Source organism: Anser anser, assembly GCF_964211835.1.
Source record: "Anser anser genome assembly, chromosome: 2".
NCBI lineage: Eukaryota > Metazoa > Chordata > Aves > Anseriformes > Anatidae > Anser > Anser anser.
In genome coordinates, this window is record NC_139721.1 from 162,623,852 (window position 1) to 162,646,269 (window position 22,418).

A 22,418-nucleotide genomic window follows, 5' to 3' on the forward strand; every position below is an offset into this window, starting at 1 on the left:
TGGGGGCAGCGCGGCTGCCCCAGGACCCCAGCTCTGCCCCTCAGCAAGGCCTCGGTGCCCCAGGCTCTGCCTCAGCACCACGGGGCCGATGGTTTGGCAGGGAAGGAGGCACGTGGCTGGGGAGCAGCTCTCGCCCCGAGGATCAGGAACAGCTCGAGGCTGGGTCAGAAATCCAAGTGCCTGCCCCCGGCCCCCCCTGCGGCGCAGACCGCGGTACCACACCGACGCTCCCCGGGAAGGAGGAGGAGGAGGCCGGAACCTGCTGTGAGAAAGCTTTTATTTTAAATAACCTCAAAAAAATAGAATTGCAAGGACCTGAAATGTTGCTGGAGCGTGATGCTAGGCGGAAGGGAGAGGGCGGCGTGTCTGCCGGAGGGGAGAGGGCAGAGCCGAGCACTGCGGGCTGGACGCCCACCCCCTGCCCGGGGACAGCTCGGGTGCCAGGGACCCCGCGCCCGGCAGCTGCCACCCCTCGCACGGCCCCGCCACCGCCGCCCGGATGCGTTGTTAGCTAAGAGTGCCTTAACGAGGCTGCAGCTCCGGCAGGGACCGTACCGGTGTCCCCTCGGCGTGACGGCGAGCTGGCACAGCCGCGGCTGGCCCGGCTCCGTGGGGCAGGATCTGCCCAAACCCTACGGGGCAGAGGGCCGCGTGGATCGGGCACCGCCTGCTCCGGGGGGGCTGCCCGGGGCCGTGTCCAGGCGGTTTGAACACCTCAGGATGGAGACCCCACCGCCGCCCTGCGCCGCCTGCGCCGGCACTCGGGCACTGCGTGGCGAGAGGCGTTTCCTGACGCCGCAGGCCCGGGGTGCACCCCCCCAAAAGGCAGGGGAGGAGCGCCCCAGGAGAGCGCGGCGCCGCGCCAGGCGCTGGTAACAGCATCCAATGTTTTCAGCGAAGGTCTTTGCCAAACCATTGTAGCAAGGAGGCTCTGCAGCCGAGCAAAGCAAGATAGGGTTCTACTGCCATAGCTGGGGCTGAGGGCTACGCGGCTCGTGGCGCGTGAGGGGGAGCAGCGGACGGGCGGCTCCCCTCGGGCGCGGCGGGCGAGATTCGTTTCCCCTTTTATGCGAAGCGCGCTTCCAAGCGGGAGCAGCTTTCAGGCCAGCGGTTCCCATCCCTAAAGCTCTGCCCCCGCGGCCCTGCCCCGGCTAAGCAGTTTCCCCGCTTCCAGCCCGGGAGCGCGAGCGCAGGCGCGGGGCAGCGCCGGGCAGGCTGCAGCCACCGCTCCCCGGCGCTCCCGGGTTATCTATGCAGAATTAGGTGAGTACCAGAAAGAGGTGCTAGTCAGAAAGGTTATCCACAGAGCAAGTACAGAAGCAGAAGCTACATTCCCCGACCCACCCCCCCCATATTCACCCTGTAATACTCCTCCAGGCTCAGAGGAGATGCTTAATCTTATCTGCGGTCCGTTGCGGATGCGGCGGTGAGGCACGGCCCGCGGCGGCCACCAGCGCCTGGCTGCGCTGACGCTTTCCCCACCGCCGGCTCCTCCGCTCCAGCCGTGAAGCCGCAGGCTCGGGATCGAGCCCCGCCGCCCAGGGACCTCAGCGCGGGGTCCCCGCGAGGCTGGAAGAGAGCCGGTACCGCATTTTCGGCGGCTCGCTCGCCTCCCCGTGAAGCTGCTCCTCCTCTGCCCACACCGGTGGACAGCCGACAGCGGGTCTCGGCTCCCCGTCCCAAAAACATCCCGCAGAAGGACACCCAGTCCGAAGAGACGGACGGAGGGCTCTGGCAGAAGCTCTCGGCCCACCGAGGCCTCTCTCTGCCCCACGCCGGGGTCTGCACATCGCGGGACGGCAGCCCCCAGCGGAGCCTGGAGCCAGGGCCCAGCAGATGCGCCTCTGCCCGGCCTCCTGCTCGGCGGAGGCGACTTTTGAGCCGGGGCGCGGGATCCTCAGCTCCTCCCCGCTCCTCGCCGTCCAACTCTTCGCAGGCAGCCGCCAGCAGAAGCCAGCACCGCAGACCCGCAGTCCCGGTAGCGCCTCCTGCTCCTCAGCTCCACCCGCTTTACAAATTTGGTATGTTCACAAGACAGAAAACGCGCACGCAGCGTCCGAGTCCAGCACTGCTTCGTGACCAGTTCGGTGCATCCCACGCCACCTCCGGGGTGCTCCGCTCCGCAAGAGCGTCCTGTTCCCGTGAGCCACCACAATCCTCCCGAGCCCCCACCACGTCCCGGGAGCCCCCCCCCCAGGTTCTGACTTGCAGCTTCCCCTGCGTCAGGCCCTTACAGGCTCCGCACCGTCCCCGTTTGGTCAGCAGTCGGCTCCCGGCGTGAGCTACCCCCTGTCCAGGTTCGGTGTCCGTAGTGCAAGAGCGACGAGGCCCGGTCCCTCGCTCGGACGGGTTCATGGCAGCCCGCGCGGGCGCGTTACAAGCAGCTCGGGCACGGCGAGGTTTTCTCTTCGCCGTGCGCTCTCTCAGGCACTCTCAGCACTCGCTTGTCCTCGAAGCTTCTGCCGCAGCCACCGTACTTGCACCAGATCTCGGCGCGGCAGTCGTGCTGGGGCTTCAGGAGCAGCTGCCTCTGGCTCACGCAGTCAGCGCAGCAGCACTGGGGCTGCAGAGTCGGCTTCCCGGCCAGGCCTTCCCCGCCCTCGGCGCACTTACAGGGGCACTGCCCCGCGGGCGCTTCCTGCGGGTGGTGCGAGCCGGACACCAGGTGCTGGTCTTCCTGCATCAGCTGCAGAAGGATGTCTGCTGCCCCGGACGGGCTCTCCGCTCTGTTCGGGGGCTGCGCTCCCGGCCGGAGCTCTTCCCGAGGCAGCGATCCCTGCGCGGCCCCCCGGGAGCAGGGGGGCAGCAGCACGCCGGGCGGCGCCGAGCCCTTCCCCAGGGGAGCGCTGGCATCGGGCTCGTCCCGGTGCGCGGGGCAGGCGCCCTCGCAGCAGGAGGGCGGCACGCCACCGGTGTGCGTCCTGCGGTGCCGCAGGAGGTGCGCCTTCTGGCTGAAGCCCTTGCCGCACTCGGCGCAGTGGAAGGGGCGCTCCCCGGTGTGGGTCCGCTGGTGAACGGCCAGGTTCACCTTCTGACGGAAGCGCTTCCCGCACTCGGCGCAGGCGTGCGGCCGCTCGCCGGCGTGGCCCTGCCGGTGCAGCTGCAGCTCCCCGTGCTCCTCGAAGGACTCCCCGCAGAGCGAGCAGGGGTAGGGGCTGCCGGGGTGCGCCTGCAGGCTGGGCGGCGTCTGGCCCGGGCCCGGCTCGCTCTGGGGCTGCTCCACGACGTGCACGCGCTGGTGGACCCTGAGGGAGAGCTTGCTCTTGAAGCGCTTGGGGCACTCGAGGCAGGTGAAGGGCTGCCTGCCGGAGTGGGTCTTCTGGTGGGCGATGAGGTTGGGCTTCTGGGCGAAGCGCTTGCCGCACTGGGTGCAGGCGAAGGGGCGCTCGCCGGTGTGCGTGCGATAGTGCGTCACCAGGTTCCCCTTCTGGTTGAAGCGGCGGCCGCAGACGCCACAGGTGAAGGGGCGCTCGCCGGTGTGGATGCGCTGGTGCGTCACCAGGTTGGTCTTCAGGCTGAAGCGCTTCCCGCAGACGTCGCAGCGGTAGGGCCCGCGGCCCCTGTGGTTCTGGCGGTGCTTCACCAGCCGCTCGTACTGGACAAAGCTCCTCCCGCACTCGGGGCACAGCCAGGCTCTCCCGTCCAAATCCTTCTCCTGGGGAGACTTGGCGGACAGCTCGTCTCCGGAGCTCTTATCGTGCTCGGGGCACTGGAAGGCCTTCTGCCCGACGTGGGTCTTCTGGTGGGCCACCAGGGAGAGCCACAGGCCGAAGCTGTTGCCGCACTGGTTGCAGATGAAGGGCTTCTCGGCCCCGGGGGTGGGCGGCGCGGGGGCTGCGCCTTCCCCGAGGACGGGCTGCACCCCCAGGTGCCCCAGGAGGTGCGGGCCGGGGCTGAAGCCCGCGGCGCAGCCGGCCGGAGCCTCCGCCCCAGGGCCGTGCTGCGGGCGGAGCAGGGCCACCTTCGGGCAAAACCCTTCCCCGCACTGCACGCAGGGGAAGGCCTGCTCCCCCAGCGGGGCCTGCTGGTGGGGCAGGAGCTGCTCCTTCGGGGGGAAGCCCTTCTCCGTGCACGAGTACAGCTCTTGGTTTTCGGGGATCTTCTGAACAGGCAGCGGCGGCATCGGGCTGAAGGCGGCCTCCTGCTCCGGGCCGCCGGGCTGCAGCAGCGTGGGGGCAGCCCCGAAGGGCAGGGCGGGAGCCGGACCCCGGCCCGGGCACCTCCGCTGGCGGGGGGCGTGCGTCTTCTGGTGGGCTTTGAGGGACACCTTGTCCTTGAAGCACTTCTGGCACTGCCCGCAGGGGTAGGGCCGGACGTCGGTGTGGGTGCTCTGGTGCGTCACCAGGTTGGTTTTCTGGGTGAAGCGCTTGCCGCACTGGGTGCAGGCGAAGGGGCGCTCGCCGGTGTGCACGCGGTAGTGTGTCACCAGGTTGGTCTTCTGGTTGAAGCTCCGGCCGCAGAGGAAGCAGGTGAAGGGGCGCTCGCCGGTGTGGATGCGCCGGTGGGTGATGAGGTTGGGCTTCTGGCGGAAGCTCTTCCCGCACTCGGGGCAGACGAAGGGGGTGTCGTCCTGGTAGCTCCGCTGCGGGGCGCGCAGCTTCGGCTTGCCGGAGGCGCCGTCCTCCTGCTCGCCCCCGGCCAGCGCCTTCTCGTTGGCGGCGTGGATGCGCTGGTGGGCCAGGAGGTTGGCCTTCTGGCTGAAGCTCTTGCCGCACTGCGTGCAGGGGAAGGGGCGCTCCCCCGTGTGCACGCGGCGGTGGGTCAGCAGGTTGGGCCGCTGGCTGAAGCTCTTGCCGCAGTCCCCGCACCTGTAGGGCTTCTCCCCGGTGTGGATCCTCTCGTGCGTGATGAGGCTCTGCTTCTGGCGGAAGCCCTTCCCGCACTGGGCGCAGCGGAAGGGGCCGCTGCCGAGCTGGGGGGCCCAGCAGGCCACCCGGGACGGGAGCGGGCTGAGGCTGGCGGCGCCGTCCCGCTCCGCGCCCGCCCGCTCGGGCGCGCGCTGCCCGCCATGGAACCAGCGGCCGGAACCGCCGGCGCCCGCCGGGTACAGCTCCAGCGAGCCCGCGGCGACCCCGGGCTTCTCGTCGGGCTGCTCCACTTTGCTCGGTCGCCCGGGCTCAACTAGATTCCAAAAAGATTCAAGACATCGATTTCAGAGACCTTGGCCGCAGTTTATAGCGCCCTAATTACCCGGGGGGGGGGGCGGGGGGGACAGAGAACCCTTCCAGAACCCGTTCCACCCGTGGCTTGCTGGGAGCCGCCAGCGGCTACGGCAAAAACTTCCCAAAACGGCCCAAAACGGCTGCCGACAGCCCCGCAGGGCCAACGTCCCCTGCCAAGGCCAGTCGCCAACCGCTGCGAAGCCCCCGCGGGGACAGGGGGAGCACCTACCTGCACACGGGCTCACGAGGATCTTGCTGTCCTCCTGCATTTGCTGGCCTTCGGGGAACGGCTCCTCCGACTGTTTAATACCGAACAAGCCACCGGGCTTGAAAAATCTGTAGCCTGGTTGAAGGGATAAGAGCTGGTCACCATGAACTGTCACACTGCAAAACATGCATTCGGCATACGCATCATTATGCTGGAGACGCCTGCGTTAATTCACAAATAAGCTAAAATTAACCGAGCCTCGGGGCATTGCTTTCATCTATTTTAAGCTGCCGCTGCCTGAAGTGTAATTAAAGATAAAAAGAAACCCAAGCTCCAGCCTCCCTCCTCCTGGCAACGCGCGCTCCAGCGGAAGGTGAGTGAGAACACCGTTCCCGGGAAAACGACGTTCCCTCGGAGCCTCGCAAACTCACCCCGGCGTCCTCAGATCCCGCCTGGCGCTTCCACGATAGGATTTCAAAGGGCACCGCAAGAATGCAACCAGCGCGGCCCCAACCGCCCAGACAGCAGGAAAAGTCTCCACCTGCACCAGCGCCGCGCCCGCAAGGTGGGCGGGGGGTTTCCTCCCCACACCCCCCCCACCCCCGTGCCACATCTGCACGGGTTTAGGAACGGATCCTGCCCCCCTGCCCGCACCCCAGGGGACGCAGGAGCCCCCCCGCCGGCCGCCCCGGGCCCTCACCTGTGCAGGGGTCGGAGGGGATCTCCGCGCCCGCGGAACCCAGCTCATGGCCGGCCCTGGGCACCTCGTTCAGCCGGGGGTAAGGGAGCAGGTTCAGGACGTGGGCAGGCTGCTCCGGGAGAGAGGGGGAGGCGTTTCAGCAGCCGGCCGCGGCCGCTTGGCTTTGGTTTTGCCTCTTCTTTTTGTTTTCTCCCGGCGGGAGGCGCGCGGCAGCGCTGCCCCCCGGGGGGCCCGGGCGCTGGGAGGTGTCGCAGCGCTCCCGTGCCCTCTCCCACTCGCCCCCCACCCCCCGCCCCGATCCCTTTCAGCCTCCCCCCTGCCTCAGGGCCACCCAGCCAGGGCCGGGACCAAAGGGGGGAGGTCGCTGCGAGAGCCCCGAGCAGGCTCCTCCCGGGAAGCCCGGCGCCCCTTCCGCCCCCCCTGCCCTCCCCGGGGCTCCCCTCGTCCTCCCCCGGAGCTCCCCGGTGGCTCGGCAGGAGCACCGGGAGAACAGATGGCGCCAGGCGGCGCCCCGAGGGCTGTCACAACTTCCAGAAGTGCCAGCTCCAAAGGGAAAGTCTCGCGCGGAGCCGGCGGGGCCTCCGGGGGCGACAGCAGTTCTGGGCGACCGGAGGCGGAGGAAAGCACCGGGGGAGCTCCCGGCCCCCCGGGGAGGCCGCCACGACAAGGCGACGGCGGCACAAAAGGCAACCCCAGGCTCCCCCCCCCCGCCCCGCGCAGCGCTCGGCCCTCGGGGCACGGCCGATCCCTCGGGGGACGGAGCGCGAGCCGCCGCCCCCCCCCCCCACCCCATACCTGGGGAGCCCCCCCGGCGGACATGGTGCCCCCCGGGGCCGTCGGGCGCGGGGCGGCGGCGGCCGTGTCCTCTCCCTCCGCCTTCCACGGTGGGCTCGGATCTTCCCCAACTTCCTCCAAATGGCTGCTGCGGGGCCCTGCGGGAGCGGAGGAGAGCGGAGGAGTGAGCGCGGCGGCGGCAACGGGAGAGCGCGGGCGGCGGCGGGAGCGGCACGGCGGGCGCCCGGACCTTCCTCCTCCTCCGAGTTATCCGAGGGGGAAGGAAGGAGCCAGCCCCGGGGTCTGGCCCGAGTTCAGAGCCTCTGTTTACAGGAAAGCCTCCCCGCGGCCCGCGCGCGGAGCGCTGCCGGGAGTTGTAGTCCTGCGCCGGGGCCGTGCGGGGAGTGGGGGGGGCTGGGGGGGGGAGCCGCAGCTGCAACCCCGCGGCTCCGGGCAAAACCCAGCCGGGGGCTGCGGGGTCCCGGCACCACAGGGGGTCCCCGAGCCGGCCCCGGTGTGCCCGCGGCCCTGAGCGCGTACCCGGGGAGGTGGGGGACGGCCGGCGGGCGAGAGCAGCCCCCGCTTGGGGCCGCAGCTCTCGGGGGGGCCTCTCCTGCCCCTGCCGCAGCACGAGGAGGGCACGGTCCCTGGGGGGGGACGGGATGGCCGCAGCGCCCCAGCAGGGCCCCTCTCCGTATATATCCCTCGCTCCTTCCCTCCCGCTCCGTCTTTAGGGACGCCAGGGCTCGGACTCGCCCCAGCCAGCACCGGGCCGGGACGTTCACGTCTCCAGGGAGCTCCGCAGCACCTCAGGAGGCACCGGCGGCGTCCCCTGGGCACCGGGGGGGGGGGAAGGACAGGTCCCGCAGAGCCCAAATGCTGCCCTGCGCTTCCTGGGCCTCGCGGCCCCCACCGCTGCAGGGGACCCCCGATGGGCAACTTGCCCATGGCGGGCAATGTGGGGCGAGAAATCGGCGCCCCCGGGGGATCCGGTACGGAAACGGCACGCCGAGAGCTGGCGCGAGCAGCTGCGGAGGGGTGCAAGGCGGGGGTGACACGGGGGTGCGACACGGGGGTGCCCTCGCCGCAGGCGGTGTCACGGCAGCGCCTGGCTCCTCGGGGACCTTCCCCTGCTCCCCAGGAGGGACGGGGACGCTTTGAGAAGCCCCCGGCCGCCGCCGGCGTTGTTTCCGGGGCTCCGCCGCCCGGAGCAGTGGCGGCAGCGCGGGAGGGGGCCTGGCCAGAGCCGCTCCCGGCAGCTCGCCGCGACCGACGGCCGCAGGCCTGGGAACGGCGTGCGTGCCCGGTATCGGGACACCGGGTGGCCTGCCGTTAGTCACCGGTATCGCAATACTGAGCGCCCACCGTTAGCCGCCGGTATCGGGACAGTGGGTGACCTGCCATTAGCCGCCGGTATCACGACACCGAGGGATTCACCGTCAGGCACCGGTATCGTGATGCTGAGGGAGCCACCGTTAGCCACCGGTATCACGACGCTGGGTGACTCACCGTTAGGCACCGGTATCGCGATACCGAGGGACCCACCGCCAGCCACCGGTGTTGCAACCCTGGGTGACTCGCTGTCAGCTACCAGTATCGCGACACCGAGGGATTCACCGTTCGCCACCCGTACCGTGACACTGAGCACCCACCGTTGGTCGCCGTTATCACGACACCGAGCACCCACCGTTAGCCGCTGGTATCACGATCCTGAGGGACCCGCTGTTCGGCGCCGGTATCGTGATACTGAGGGACCCACAGTTACTCGCTGGTACCGCGATACTGAGCGCCCGCCATTAGCCACCGGTATCGTGAGACCAAAGACCCACTGCTAGCCACCGGTATCGCAACACCGAGGAATTCACCGTCAGGCGCCGGTATCGTGATACCGAGGGACCCACCGTTAGCCAGCGGTATCGTGATACTGGCTGACTCACCGTTAGCCACCGGTATCGCAACACCGAGGGATTCACCGTTAGCCACCGGTATTGCGACAGCGAGGGTCTCACCGTTGGCCACCGGTATCGCGATACTGAGGGACCCACCGCTAGCCACCAGTATCGCGATACTGAGCACCCGCTGTTAGCCACCGGTACCGTGACACTGAGGCCCCACCGCCAGTCACTGTTATCGCGACACCGAGCCCCCACCGTTAGCCCCCGGTATCGCGACACCGGGTGACTCACCGTTAGCCCCCGGTATCGTTATCGCGACACCGAGCTCTCCCCCCCCGCCCCAGGCGGTGCCGGCAGCCCCGGGACCCCGCCCCCCGGACACAGCCCCGGGGGCGGCTGAGGGCCGGGACCAGGCCGTGGGGGGCCCCGTGGGCTCCGCTCCCGGCAGCCGCAGGCCCGGGGGCTCCCGCCGGGGGCAGGCCGCGGCCCGGGGCGGGCGGGGGCGGCGGTGGCTCCGCGTTGGGGGGGGCCCGTGGCCGCCTCCCTGCCCGCCCCCCCCCGCCCCCGGTCCCCGGTCCCTCCGCCGCCGCCCCCCTCCCCCAGCCCCGGGGCCGCCTCCCCGGGGGACTCACGGCCACCGGCGTCCCGCGGCGCGGTGACGTCAGCGCGGCGGCGACGCCGGCAGAGGCGCGCGCCCAGCGGCGGGGGCTGGACGTGAGGGGGGACGGGGGGGAGGAGCGGGGAGGCGGCCGCTGCAGGCGCGGGGGCTGCTGGGAGTTGTAGTTCCCGCCCGCCGCCTCGCCACAGCGCTTCCGGGTCACTGGGTGACCCGCGGCGGCACCCCCTAGGGGCGTGCCGGAAGCAGCGCGCGGCACCATAGAGCGCTCAGCGCGCGGCTAGAGCGGCGCCACCATAGAGTTGCCCGACGTGGGCTAGAGCGACACCTCCCGTCCCCCTGAGTCCTCCCCCGTTCCCCCCCCAGGCGGGGCCGGGCCGGGCGGTACCGAGGGCGCTGTGCCCCTGCCCTGCCCCAGCCGCGGCCTCTACCCCGGTGCCTGCAGCCTGCACGGGGGCCGTGCGGGGGCGGCGACACCGGGGAGCCCGGGAGCGGCGGCAGCGGGGCGGCCCCGGGACTTCTCGGGGCTCCCCGGGGCGGGGGGCGGCGGCTCCCGGTCAGGCGGGACGGTCCCGTGCCCCCAGCCCGTGAGGGCCAGGAGGGGCGGCGACCCCCAGTACCCCCCTCGTTACCCCCCGGTACCTTTCTGGTACCCCCCGGTACCTCCCGTTACACCCCCGGTACCCCCCAGGACCCCTTGGGTACCCCCCGTTACCCCCACGGTACCCCCCCGGTACCCCCCGTTACCCCCTCATTACCCCCCCCGTACCCCCCGGTGCCCCCCTGATACCCCCCGTTACCCCCCCGTTACCCCCCAGTACCCCCTAGGTACCCCCCGTTACCCCCTCATTACCCCCCCCGTTACCCCCCCGGTGCCCCCTCTCGGGGCAGGCCCCACCCCGCGCCCACCCCCCCCGGCCCCTCCCTGCATCCCCCGGGGCCGTTCTGGGCCCGCTGCCCCTCTCTCGGTCCGAGCCCCCCCCCCCACACCCCCCCCCGGTCCGGGCGCCTCCTCCCCGGGGGCGGAGCGGGGCCGTGCCGGGAGGCAGCGGGACGAGGCGCGGCGGCGGCGATGCGGCGGGTGCTGGCCCTCGCCTTGGGCTTCGTGGCCCTGGCGGCCGCCAGCCAGAGCCCGCTGCAGCGGCGGGTGGTGCGGGACGTGCTCGAGTACTTCCACGGCCGGGGCAGCGTGCTCTTCCTCTTCAGGGAGCACTCCCTCGAGGGGGCCGTCGAGCGGGTGAGTGCCGAGTCCAGCACCGGGACCGGGACCGGTGCCCCTGCCCGTGACCGTGACCGTGCCCCGCGGGGGCTTTGCGGCGAGCAGGGTGGCGCCGGGCACGGAGACGGCCGGGGGTGCACGGTGCCGCGGTCCCCGGGCGGTGCTGGCTGTGCCCGTTGGCACGGGGCAGGGTGCGCTGGCGGCGCTCAGCTACTCATTAACCACAGTGCCCGGAGCGGACCCGGTGGCCCCCGGGGCATGGCTGTCACCGGGCAGGACGCGGTGTCCCGGCTCAGCTCCGTCCCATCCCGGTCCCCCCAGGCAGGACGCGGTGTCCTGGTTCAGCTCCGTCCCGTCCCGGTCCCCCCGGGCAGGACGCGGTGTCCCGGCTCAGCTCCATCCCGTCCCCGTCCTCCCAGGCATGGTGTCCCGGCTCAGATCCATCCCGTCCCCGTCCCCCCGGGCATGGTGTCCCGGTTTGGCTCCGTCCCGTGCCCCCGGAGCTCTCCCCAGGAGCTGCCCGTGCTCACGGGGTGCTGGGGGCCGTAGGGCCGCTCCCCTCTGAGCCGCTCGCCCCTCGTGGGAGCCTCCTCGCAGGGCCTTGGGGTTGATTTGGGGCTGGGTTTGTGCTCAGGGTCGTTGTCCCTCGGACCCCGGGGTGTGCGGAGCCCCCCCGGGGCTGTGCCCGCCGTGGCGGCGGTCAGAGGGGGAACCGGGGCGGTGGGACCGGGAGGCACAAACGGTTCGGGTACCGCCTGCTCTGCCTTCCCCGCTGTCCTGAGGCACCGGGGGCACGGCGAGCACCCGGGCGGGTCCTGCCTCTCCTCACCCCGAAATATCCCAGCACTGCCCCAGCGAGCTGCGCGTGCCCCCCAGCCCCCCCGTCCCTCCCCCCTCCGCCTCTCACGGGACGTTTCCCTCTCGCACCAGCAAGACTCGTCGGGGACGTTCGTCCAGCTGCGCGTCAACCTCGTGCAGACCAACTGCAGGAAGAGGGCGCAGAGGACGCAGAACTGCAAGGCCGTGGAAAACAGGGTGAGACGGGGGCTGCGCCCCCCTCCGAGCCGGCTCCTGGAACCCGCACCGCGTCGCGTGGGGGCAGAGCAGCGTCCCCCTTCTCCCTCCCTCCTGCCCCGGTCCCCGCGTGCCTGTCCCCTCTGCCGGGGCTGCAGGAGGGATGGCAGGGACGGGACGTGGCCGTGCCCGGCGCCAGCCTCTCGCTGCACAGCCACGAGCGTGGGGGAGAGCTGCGGGCCGGCAGGGAGCGGGGTTCAGCTGGGAACGGGGCTGGGGGCGGGCTGTGTGCCGGCACCAGCGCTGACGGCCACGTTGTGTCCCCAGAGGAAGCCGGCCTGCCTGGCTTGCTACAAGTTTGACAACAGCGATGTCCCCAAGGTGCTGGACAAGTACCACAACTGCGGCCCCAGCCACCACCTGGCCGTGAAGGTGAGCTGTCCCCGGGGGGTGTCCCAGGGCTGGCAGGGGGGGCTCTGGCCCTGGCTGCTGCCTGCATCCTTTCGCTCACGTGTCCCGGAGGTGCTCCGGGGGCTGGCACGTCCCACGTGCCCCCCCTCTGCGGTGCCAGCCCCCCGCTCTCTGCCCCGCAGGAGATCAAGCAGCGCGACGAGGCCGAGTGCAGGGCCGTGGAGGAGGCCGGCAAGTCGACGGACGTCCTCTACCTCCCCGGCATGTTCGCCTTCTCCAGGGGGATGCCAGCCTAGGTGGCTGCACCCGGCCACGGTGGGTGCCGGGGACGGTCCCCGCGCATCCATGTCCCCCGGGGCGAGCGGCCGCGGGTGCTGGCGGTGCCTGGGACCGGCTCGCCGCCCTGCGTGGCGTGGGGAGGTGCGGGCAGGGGGGGCTCCTCCTGCAGCCAGCTCCTCTCAGCACCCCCCTGTCCCCTCTCTCCAGGCCAGCTGACGCCGCGTCCACCAGCCCGGAAGGATGCTGACATGGGGCCAGCCCGGCCCCCCGAGCTTGCTGCCCCCCCAGCGCTGTGCAATGAAGGGAGGGTCGTCCTGCAGGTGGCCCCCCCACGCCTAGGCAGTGTCCGCATGCACCAGTAAACCCCAGCTCTGCCTCTGGTTGTCTCCGCTCTCGTTCCCGCCCGGGGTTGCTGTGCTCAGGGTGTTGGGATGGACTCGACTCCACGTCCCTCTTGTGCCCGCTCCCCTCCTGTGGGAGCCCGGGGGGGCTCTGCTGAGGCTGTCACCCCCCGCACGCTGCCCCCAGCCCGGGGCACGCTCTGCTCTGTGGTACCCTGGCAGGCTCGGGAGGGATGCGGGATGCGCCGGGACGCAGCAGAAAGCAGCAGAGACCTTGAGGACAGCACGCCTTTACTGCGCAGCCTCCATCGCTCCGTGACACCCCTCCGTCCCTGCCCCCAGCCCCCCGCCCTGCAGCCCCCGTCCCCACCTCTCAGCACAGCTCCTCCGCCGGGCCGGGGGGGTTGGGGACAGCTCCGAAAGCCGCCAGGTGTGGAAGTGCTCCTCTGCTCCTGCTGCGTCGGCGTGAGGGATGGGGAGCCCAGGTCCCCGTGGAGGCCGTGAGCTTGGGGACCCGCTGGGAGCCTCCCCGGGCTCCGAGGGCACGAAGCACAACGAGGTGGATGAAGCAGCCAGCTCGGCGGCCAGCCCGGGTGCTGCTCCAGAGCGGAGCGGGGCTCAGGCACCGCAGCAGCCCGGAGGTGAGGCCGGCTTCGTGGCTCCTCGGGGACCCCGGCCGGGGGACGGATGGGGCGGGACGGCGGCAGGCGGGGCTCCGGGACCGGGTCTCTCCCCGCTCAGAAGACGTAGGAGCCGGGGTCGCTGCGGACGCTCAGCGCCCGCTCCGCCTGGGCGATGGTGTCGTCGGCGCGCCGGCTCAGCTCCCGGCACTCCTGCAGCGCCTCGCCGAACTGCTTGTACGCCTCCTCTATGACGGAGCTGCGCCGGGGCGGCGGCGGCTCCCAGAAACTCGCCTGCACCCAGGGCTGGGCGGCGCGGGGCGGCGCGGGGCCGGGGCCGTGGCCCAGCGAGCTGTCGAGGTCCCGGCAGAGCTGGAAGAGCTCGCTGCCGCGGCCCGACACCCGCTCGCCGTCGATGGCCTTGAGGCCGGGCAGCGCCTCGGCCAGGGCGGCGCGGTAGGCGGCGGCGGCGGCGCAGACGGGGTTGCTGAGCTGGCCCAGGGCGTCGCGCAGCCGCAGGCTCTCCAGGCGCCGCAGGCCGGCCAGGCAGCGCAGCTGCTGCAGGCTGCTCACCAGGTTGCCCACCAGGTTGAGGCTCTGGAGGCTCTCGCAGGAGCCCAGCGGCTCCAGGCTGGAGACGCGGTTGCGGGAGAGGTTGAGGACGGCCAGCTGCTTGAGGCCGGCCAGCGGGCCCAGCTGCGAGATGGCGTTGCCGGAGAGGTCCAGCCACTCCAGGTGGGCGCAGTCGCCCAGGCAGCCCAGGTCGGCGATGCCGCGGCCGCGCAGCCGCAGCAGCAGGATGGAGTCCAGCGCGAACTGCCCGGTGCTGGCCTTCAGCAGCTGCGCCGTGATCCGCGCCCCGGCGCCCTCCTCGCCCTTCTCCGCCCGCGCCTCCATCCGCGCCGAGCCCTGCGGGGACGCCGCCGAGGGTCGGCACCGGCACCGACACGGCCCCCCCGGACCCCCCGTGGGGCTCGGACCCCCCCCGTGGGGCTCGGACCCCCGTGGGATCCCCTCCTCCCCCCCCCCGTGGGTCTCGCCCCCCTCCCCGTGGGGTGCTCGGGGCAGGCAGGGGCTCGCCACCGGGGACCCCCCCCCCTCCCCAAACACCGGGACCCCCCCGCGCTCACCGAGCGGCGGCTCCCGGCGGCCCCCTCGGCTCCGCCTCCCGTTGCCGTGGCGATGGAGGGGGAGGGGCACCGGGACCGGCACCGGGACCGAAGGGCACCGGGAGGGGGGGGGGGGCACCGGGGAGGGGGGGGGCGGGTCGGGGGGATGGGACGGACAGACAGACGGACGGACAGATGGAGGGGTGGGAGATGGGGATGGGTGGGTGGGTGGGTGGATGGATGGACTGACGGACGGACAGCGAGAGCAGAGGGATGGGTGGACGGGCAGACGGACGGACAGCCAGCTGGTGGACAGACGGACGGACAGCCAGCTGGCACCAAGGGCCACGGCTTGGCAGTGGGCTTGTGGTGGGATGGACGGACGGACGGACGGGAGGGAAAGATAAATGGCGGGAGAGGTGGTAGGGGGATGGATGGATGGATGGACAGACGGATAGATGGATAGATGAGAAAGGAATGGAGGAAGGGGCAGGAGGGACAGAGGGAGGGATGGAGGGACAGATGGGTGGAGAGATGGATGGGTGGATGGATGGATGGACAGACAGACAGATGGGACAGAGGAATGAAGGGACAGAGGGACGGACAGACAGATGGGAGGGAGGGATGGGACAGAGGGGAGGACAGACAGACAGTTGGACACACAGATGGGCAGGACAGAGGGGTGGACGGGGTGCTCCAGCCCCCACACCGCTCACTGGCCGGGGCGGCTCCCACGGCTGCCGGGCACCCACGGGGCCACGGCCCTGCCTGCGCCGGGGCTGACGTCCCCGTGCCACCGCCGTGCCCTCACCGGTGTCCCCGCTCACGTCCCCGTGCCGCAGCCGTGCCCACAGCCTCGCCGTGACCGCTGTCCCCAGAGACGTCGCCGGTCCCCAGGCACGGCGGCGGCGATGCCGAGCCCCAGCAGCACGGAGCCACTGACTCATGGAATATCCCGAGCTGGAAGGGACCCATAGGGATCATCGAGTCCAACCCCCGGCACCGCACAGGTCTACCCAAAAATTCAGACCTATGACTGAGCACAGCCCAAATGCTTCTTGAACTCCGACAGGCTCGGTGCCGTGACTACGTCCCTGGGGAGCCCCTTCCAGTGCGCGACCGCCTCCGGGTGAAGAACCCCTTCCCGATGTCCAGACCAACTCCCCACCACCCTTCCCTCCGGGGGGCCGCAGCCCCATCCCGGGGCCGGGTGGTGCCTGGCGGCCACGGGAAGGGCGGCAGCGGCAGGGCCCCGGCCCCCTCCCTTCCGTCGCGGCGGTGCCGGCCCTGCCAGCACCGCGCCGGCCGCCGCAATAACAGGAAGCCGAGCCGGGAGCCCCGCGGTCCTGCAGCGGGGAGATAAACCCACACCACCGCCAGCCCCCCCGCCGCTGCAGGGGCTGGGGACGTGCCGCCTTGCCTGGTCCCCGCTGTCCCGCTGCCCTCCTGCCACCGCCACCGGCTGCCAGGGACAGCGAGACGGGCTGGGGACGGGGCGACACGCGTGGCACGGCTGAGACGTGGGGTGGGGGCAGCATCCCCAGCGGGGAGCCCGGCGGCACCGCGGCCCCCGGGGGCTGCGCCTTCCCTTGCCAGGGCCAGCAGGAGCCGGACGCTGCCGGCAGGGCACAGCCCGCGTGGCTCGGCCCCGTCCTGCCCTGCCCCACGCCGAGGTTCAATAACGGGCACCTTTTTACGTGTGCCGCTGCACGGCTCCCGCCCGCCTGGGGCCGGCTGCCTGCTCGCGGTTGCGGCCCCAGGCTCGTGTTTTCTCCCTCCTTCCAGGAGCAAACAAGCGCGGATTCAGCTCAGCGCGCCGCAGGACGGGGAAAACAACCCGCAGGCATGCGGCCGGCGCCAGGAGTGCCTGCAGCACCGCTGGCCGGCCGGGAACCCCAGCCCTGCGTGCAGCCGAGGGGCTTTGGGGTGCGGAGCGTGGCCCCACGCAGCCCCCGGGCCCTGCCCTGCGGATGCTGCGTCCCACCGGCCCCGTGGTGCCGGCACCCCGCAGCCCCACGCCGTCCCGCTGCGCAGCCTTCGCTCCTGCCCAGCCCCACAACATCCCCAGGGAAACTTGGCAAAGGACGTTTTATTGGCATTTACGAATTGTTCCTGCCACAGGGGAGCCTGCCAGGCCCGGGCAGGGCTGGGAGCAGGGCTCGTGCCCCCCGTGCGGCTGCAGGGAGCTTTTCCACCCGGTGCTGGCCCTGCTGCCTGAGAGCCACCAGCCCTGCCGCAGGCCAGCGCTCCGGTGCTGGAGCCGCCTCGCTGGGCCCTGCCTGGAGAATGGCAGCGAGCCCAGACGCAGCGTCCCGGTGCCGGGGCCAAGAGCATCGCTGGGACCACCCAGAGCCGTCGGGTGCCCTGCACCAGCCCCCTTGGCAGGAGCACGACAGCTCTGTCCCTGTCCCCACCCCGATGCCACACAGGTCCCCGGAGCTGGGCACTGCGACGGGAGCAGCAGCTGGCGGCACGTCCCACGTCGGAGCAGCTGGTTCCTCCCTTCGACCGCGGCGCTGGCGCAGGACATGGAGCACGGCAGCCCCGCGGGCAGGGGCTCAGCTCCCGGCGCTCAGGGGCAGAGGGTGGCAGGGGCCGGGGCCACCCAGCCCTGCCGGGGCGCGGGCGCCGCGGCGTGGGTGCGCTCGTGGCGCAGGAGGTGGGTCTTCCGGCTGAAGCTCTTTCCGCACTGGGTGCAGATGTAGGGCCGGTGGCCGGTGTGCACGGCCTGGTGCCGCGCCAGGTTGGTCTTGGAGCTGAAGCGCTTGCCGCACTGCGCGCAGCCGTGGGGCCGGGTGCCGGTGTGCACCGCCTGGTGCCGCGCCAGGTGGGACTTTCGGCTGAAGCCGCGGCCGCACTGCTCGCAGGTGAAGGGGCGCGCGCCGGCGTGCGCCTTGGTGTGCGCGATGAGGTTGGGCCGGGAGCTGAAGCAGCGCCCGCACTGGGGGCAGGCGAAGGGGCGCTCGCCCGTGTGCACCCGCAGGTGCCGCAGCAGGTGCTGGTTGTGGGCGAAGCCGCGGCCGCAGTCGGGGCAGGCGAAGGGGCGCTCGCCCGTGTGCGTGCGCTGGTGGGTGGTCAGGTTGGGCTTGTGGCTGAAGGTCTTCTCGCAGTGGGGGCAGGCGTAGGGCTTCAGCCCCATGTGCCCGCGCAGGTGGGCCGTCAGGTGCCGCTTGTCGCTGAAGCCGCGGCCGCACTCGGCGCAGGCGAAGGGCCGCCCCTCCAGGTGCAGCCGGCGGTGGGACGTCAGGTTCTTCTTCCAGCTGAAGCTCTTCCCGCACTCGGGGCAGGGGAAGGGCTTCTGCTCGGCGGGCGGCAGCGTGGCCCCGTCGGCCGGCTCGGCGTGCAGCTGCTGGTGCCGCAGCAGGTGCTGCTTGTGGGCGAAGCTGCGGCCGCAGCAGGCGCAGGCGTAGGGGCGCTCGCCGGTGTGGGTGCGCTGGTGCCGCACCAGGTGCGTCTTCTTGCGGAAGCGGCGGCCGCACTCGGTGCAGGGGAAGGGCCGCTCGCCCGTGTGCGTCTTCTGGTGGGAGCGGAGGTGGATCTTCTGGCGGAAGCGCCGGCCGCACTGGGCGCAGGGGTAGGGCCGCTCGCCCGTGTGCACCCGCAGGTGCCGGGTCAGGTGCGCCTTCTTGCCGAAGCCCTTCCCGCACTGCGCGCAGGCGAAGGGGCGCGGGGGGGCCGGGGCGCCGCACTGCCCGCACGGCCGGGGCTGCGCCGCGCAGCAGCAGTGCTGGCAGGCGCCGGGGCCGGCCAGGCCCTCGCCCAGCAGCGGCCAGGCGAAGGCGGGCAGCACGCCGTAGCCCAGCTCCGCCGGCTCCCCGGGGCTGGGCGGCTCCGGCTTGCAGGCGCCCGTGGCAGGCGGGGAGGCGCTGCCCGGGAGCTGCCCCGCCAGCAGGGCCTCGGCGCTGAGGCCGGCCGGCCACTCCTCGTCCTCGTCCTCCACCTTCACCTTCCGCACCAGCCAGTCCTCTGCGGGGCACAGAGCGGGGCCGTGGGGACGCGATCGGCGCGCCCCGTGTTACGGACGGGCGGCACCGCCACGGGAACCCAGCGCCCGTCACCGCGTGCCCCCAGCGCGCCCGCACCGTGCCGACCGGCGGGTTTGCCACGAGCTGGAGATGCCGGCACGGGAACCTCACCTGAGCAGCCGAGCTCCAGGCTGCCATGCCCCTGCACGGCCCCCGCATCCCCGCCGCCCGGCTGCTCCTCGCCATCGCCCTCAGGCAGCGCCTCCGCCTTGGGGACCAGCAGCCTTGCTGGGAGGACAAAGCGCGGTAAAGCCGGGGTCCCCTCCAGACCCAGGGACGGGCAAGAGCCCCCCCAGGGCCTCGGCACCAACCTGATCCGGCACAGCCCGGTGCCTCCGTCTCCTCCGCCAGCGCCTGGGTGCGCGGCTCCTCCGCTTGCTCCGTGTGCGGCACCGGCTCCGGTTTGGTGATGGGGACGCCTGCAGGGGACGGTGCCAGGATGAACCGGGGCGGCCCTGGGTCCCAGTCCCGGCTCCTGGCTTCCCACCAGGCCCCGCACCAAAACCCAGCTGCGGTGGTGCTGGGGGCCGGCACCTCCGCCCGGCCAGGCCCCCGAGCTCGTGGCTCTGCGGCGGGCACGGGAGCAAACCCAGAGCCTCCGGAGCGGGCGTCGGTGCCGCCGCCTTACCCAGGGCGAGCAGGGCGTCGAAGCTCTCCCTCATGGCGCCGTCCTGCCGCGGCCGCTCCGCGTCGGCACTCGGGCGGGCTCAGCCCCTGTGAGGGGCGATGGGGAAACCGCGGCCCTGCTCAACGGAGGGGGGCAGCCGGCGCCCCCCGCCCTCACCCCCAGCCCCCCACGGGGACACGGCACCAGCACAGCCACCCCATCCCGGGCACCCCGAGGGGCTCGCACCCTCCCAATTGCCCCTGTGCCCCCCCCCCAACCCCCAGCCCCTCCCAGCCCTGCCCTGTCCCCCCCATTGCCCCATGTCCCCCCATGTCCCCCCCGTGCCCCCCACCGCCCCAGTGCCTCCCCCAGCCCTGCCCTGTCCCCCCCATTGCCCCAAGTCCCCCCATGTCCCCCCCGTGCCCCCCACTGCCCCCGTGCCCCCCGACCCCCAGCCCCCCCCAGCCCTGCTCTGTCCCCATTGCCCCATGTCCCCCCATGTCCCCCCATGTCCCCCCACTGCCCCCGTGCCCCCCCCGACCCCCAGCCCCCCCCAGCCCTGCCCTGTCCCCCCCATTGCCCCAAGTCCCCCCACGTCCCCCCCGTGCCCCCCACCGCCCCCTGCGTTCCCCCGCCCCACCGTCCCCAGCCCCCCGACCCCCATACGCCCCCCATAACCCCCCCCCCGGCCCCGCACCCAGCCCCCGGGGTCGCGCCTCCCCCCCCACCCCCCGGGGCTCGCCGCTGAGCGGGGCCCGGTGCCGGTGCCGTTCCCGGTGCCGGTCCCGGTGCGGCCCCCGCCGCGCCCCTCGCCGTGGCCTCGGGGCCGGGCCCCCTCCGCCGCCCCTACCTGCGCCGCCGCCGCCGCCGGGCCCAGCCCCGGCCCCGCCGCCCGCCCGCCCGCCCGCGGTGGCCGCCGGTCCCCCCGCCCCGCCGGGCCCCCCGCAGCCGCCGCCGCCCGGAGGGACCGGGACGGAGCCGGGAGCGCGCCCGGGGCCCCGCCGCCCCCCGCCGCTCCCCGCCGCCGCCGCCCGGCCCCGGCCCCCGGGGCACCGGCACAGGCGGGCAGCGGGACTACAGCTCCCAGCAGCCCGCCGGCCGCGCGGCGCCGCCCCGAGCCGAGCCGAGCCGAGCCGAGCCGAGCCGAGCCGAGCCGAGCCGAGCCGAGCCGAGCCGAGCCGAGCCGAGCCGAGCCGAGCCGAGCCGAGCCGAGCCGAGCCGAGCCGAGCCGTGCCGTCGGGGGCCGGGCTGTGCCGTGCCGAACCGAACCGTCCCGGGCTGTGCCGAGCCGTGCCAAGCTGCCCGGTGCCGTGCCAAACTGAGCCAAGCTGTGCCAGGCCGTGCTGTGCTGTGCTGAGCCGTGCCGAGCCATGCCGAGCCGTGCTGAGCCGTGCTGAGCCATGCCGAGCCGTGCTGAGCCGCGCTGAGCCATGCCGAGCCGCGCTGAGCCGTGCTGAGCCATGCCAAGCCGAGCCGTGCCATGCCAAGCTGTGCCATGCCAAGCCGTGCCATGCCAAGCCGAGCCGTCCTGTGCCAGCTGTGCCGTGCCGTGCCATACCGTGCCGCGTCGTCATGCGCCATGCCAATCCCAGACGAGCCGTGCCGTACCGTGCCGAGCCGTGCCAAGCCGTGCAGTGCTGAGCCGCGCTGAGCCACTGTGCCCCCCGAGAGCGGCTGCCCGGGGCTGAACCCGGCAACGGAGGGGGCAGCGGCGTGGGGAGACGGGGACGCGGGTACAGGGAGAGGGGCACAAGGACACGGCACGGGGACACGGCACCGGGAGCCAGGCACGGGGACACAGGCGGACACGGCTATGGGGACAGAGGGGGACATGGCTATGGGGACATGGGGACGTGGCTCTGGGGCTGGGAGATGGGCAGGGGGCCAGCGTGGGGCAGGGAGCAGCCAGCACGGAGCTGTGGGGCTGGGGTCCCCCCAGGCTGGGGCTGTGGAGCACGGGGACCTGGGGGGACGCAGGGCAGTGGGGCAGGGACGCAAGTTTGCGGGGCCAGGGCTGGGAGCTGCCCTGAGGCGTCCCTGTCCTTGCAGGGCCCCTTCCTGTGGGTCTGGGGGCTGAGAAGGGCCCCCGCGCTGGGCAGTGCCCCCCCGTGCATTCCTGGCGGGGATGAGCGGGACCAGGACGTGGGGATCAGGCACATCCGTGTCTGGGGCAGGGGGGCCGCCGGCCAGGATGCTGGACAGGGCACAGCCGCTGCAGGGGCACCAATCCACGGCGTTTTGCCCTAGAAACGGCATCGGCCTCCCCTGGGGCCACGGGGGGGTCCCCATGGCAGGCAGCTGGGCCCAATCGCCAGCCCCACAGCTGGCCCTGGCCGGCCGGACCCACCTCATAAAAAGCTGCCCCTCGGGGCGGCTTTGGGGCTGCGAGAGGTCCGGGGACAGAGGACAAAGTGCTGCGGGTCCGGGCGGCCCCAGGTGAGGGGCTCTGCTGGGCGCGGGGGGCATCCGGCACCGTCCCCCCGAGCTCCAGCCCCGGCACAGTCCCACCGAGCAGGGGGCACCCCCTGGGCACACCCATGAGGTCTGGGACCGTGTCCCCATCACCAGGGGTCCCCAGGGAGGGGAGGGACCCCCAGCTCTGCCGTTACCCCTCGTGCAGCGGTGAAGGAGAGCAGGGACCATCCCCGTGGGGAAGGTTCGGGCACTCCCCGGGCTCTGCGGGTTCGCCACCAGCGCCGTCACCAAATCCTCCTCTCTGAAGGTTGGCCGGCGCTCGCAGGCAGCGGCGAGCCACGGCGGGGATGGCACGGCCCCGGCAGCCCAGAGGCATGGGCACGGGCATCCTGGCCTCGCTGCTGCTCTGGGCGGCAGCCGAGGCTGCCAACGGGTGAGTCCCGCGTGGGGAGCGGGGCCGGGCTGGCGCAGGCTCCCGGTGACGCCGGCGGCTGGCGGGGTGCCGTCGCAGGCGGTGGTGCGAGCAGACGGTGCAGGTGACGGAGGAGGAGGTGGTGTCCCCCCGGCGCGAGGACGTGGTGCCCTGCCCCAGCATGTACCAGTACAGCCTGGAGGGCTGGCGGATCGACCGGGACCGCATGCGCCAGGCTTACGGAGGAGACCGCGGCGTTCCCCCTGCCAGCGCCCAGCCCGACTCCGGCACCCCCATGTGCTACGTCTACAAGTGAGCGCCGGGGGGTGCACGGCATCGGGGCGGGCTGGGGGCAGCAGGGGATGCCTGTCCCCATGCCCCTCACCCTCAGCCTGACGCCAGGGCTCCCCCCGGCTTCACAGGCCCCCGGAGACGCGGCCGGCGGTGAGGAACCGCACGGTGCTCGCCTGCTGTGCCGGCTGGAGCGGCCCCCGCTGCACCGAGGGTAGGAGCTGGCAGAGGTGCAGTGGCACCGTGGTGCCCTGCACGCTGGGCTTAGCAGGCGGCAGGGGAGCATTGCAATGCCACGGGGATGAGCCGTGTCCCTCTGC

General features: G+C 72.7%; 4 protein-coding genes across 5 annotated transcripts in view; 2 read left to right on the forward strand and 2 right to left on the reverse strand.

Moving 5' to 3' along the window:
• Nucleotides 1-262: 262 nt before the first annotated feature.
• On the reverse strand, nt 263-19,236 carry LOC310895571 (uncharacterized protein). Its single transcript, XM_083827041.1, has 9 exons — nt 19,002-19,236; nt 18,685-18,792; nt 18,485-18,601; nt 16,929-18,314; nt 9,031-9,366; nt 6,866-7,002; nt 6,071-6,179; nt 5,392-5,505; nt 263-5,121 (listed from the first exon to the last, which is right to left on the reverse strand). Exons 1-9 carry the CDS (start codon nt 19,033-19,035, stop codon nt 2,375-2,377), a joined length of 5,088 nt encoding a protein of 1,695 aa, XP_083683167.1. The 5' UTR covers nt 19,036-19,236; the 3' UTR covers nt 263-2,374.
• RARRES2 (retinoic acid receptor responder 2) lies at nt 10,369-12,656 on the forward strand. The gene is made up of 5 exons (XM_083825516.1): nt 10,369-10,592; nt 11,505-11,609; nt 11,916-12,020; nt 12,182-12,314; nt 12,486-12,656. Exons 1-4 carry the CDS (start codon nt 10,428-10,430, stop codon nt 12,293-12,295), a joined length of 489 nt encoding a protein of 162 aa, XP_083681642.1. The 5' UTR covers nt 10,369-10,427; the 3' UTR covers nt 12,296-12,314; nt 12,486-12,656.
• On the reverse strand, nt 12,896-16,921 carry LRRC61 (leucine rich repeat containing 61). Of its 2 annotated transcripts, none has more exons than XM_083825515.1 (2): nt 15,160-16,921; nt 12,896-14,148 (listed from the first exon to the last, which is right to left on the reverse strand). In XM_083825515.1, exon 2 carries the CDS (start codon nt 14,134-14,136, stop codon nt 13,357-13,359), a length of 780 nt encoding a protein of 259 aa, XP_083681641.1. In that variant the 5' UTR covers nt 14,137-14,148; nt 15,160-16,921; the 3' UTR covers nt 12,896-13,356. The 2 variants fall into 2 exon arrangements, with proteins under 2 accessions (XP_083681641.1, XP_083681640.1); XM_083825514.1 differs by lacking the exon at nt 15,160-16,921 and adding an exon at nt 14,370-14,456.
• An 867-nt stretch (nt 19,237-20,103) lies between the features above and the next one.
• LOC310894876 (SCO-spondin-like) overlaps nt 20,104-22,418 on the forward strand; it is a 40,617-nt gene continuing 38,302 nt past the window's right edge. Inside the window, 3 exon segments of the mRNA XM_083825517.1 lie at nt 20,104-21,828; nt 21,907-22,119; nt 22,230-22,312. Of these exon segments, the coding sequence (XP_083681643.1) occupies nt 21,770-21,828; nt 21,907-22,119; nt 22,230-22,312 (355 nt within the window). The 5' untranslated portion in view covers nt 20,104-21,769.

Coding starts and splice junctions, on each gene's coding strand:
- RARRES2 (XM_083825516.1), top strand. CDS start 10,428: ATGCGGCGGGTGCTGGCCCTCGCCTTGGGCTTCGTGGCCCTGGCGGCC. Junction 11,610..11,915: donor GCAAGGCCGTGGAAAACAGG/GTGAGACGGGGG, acceptor TTGTGTCCCCAG/AGGAAGCCGGCCTGCCTGGC. Junction 12,021..12,181: donor GCCACCACCTGGCCGTGAAG/GTGAGCTGTCCC, acceptor TCTGCCCCGCAG/GAGATCAAGCAGCGCGACGA.
- LRRC61 (XM_083825515.1), bottom strand. CDS start 14,136: ATGGAGGCGCGGGCGGAGAAGGGCGAGGAGGGCGCCGGGGCGCGGATC.
- LOC310895571 (XM_083827041.1), bottom strand. CDS start 19,035: ATGAGGGAGAGCTTCGACGCCCTGCTCGCCCTGG. Junction 18,793..19,001: donor CGACGCCCTGCTCGCCCTGG/GTAAGGCGGCGG, acceptor CGTCCCCTGCAG/GCGTCCCCATCACCAAACCG. Junction 7,003..9,030: donor AACGATACCGGGGGCTAACG/GTGAGTCACCCG, acceptor CCGCTCCCGCAG/GGCCCCGCAGCAGCCATTTG.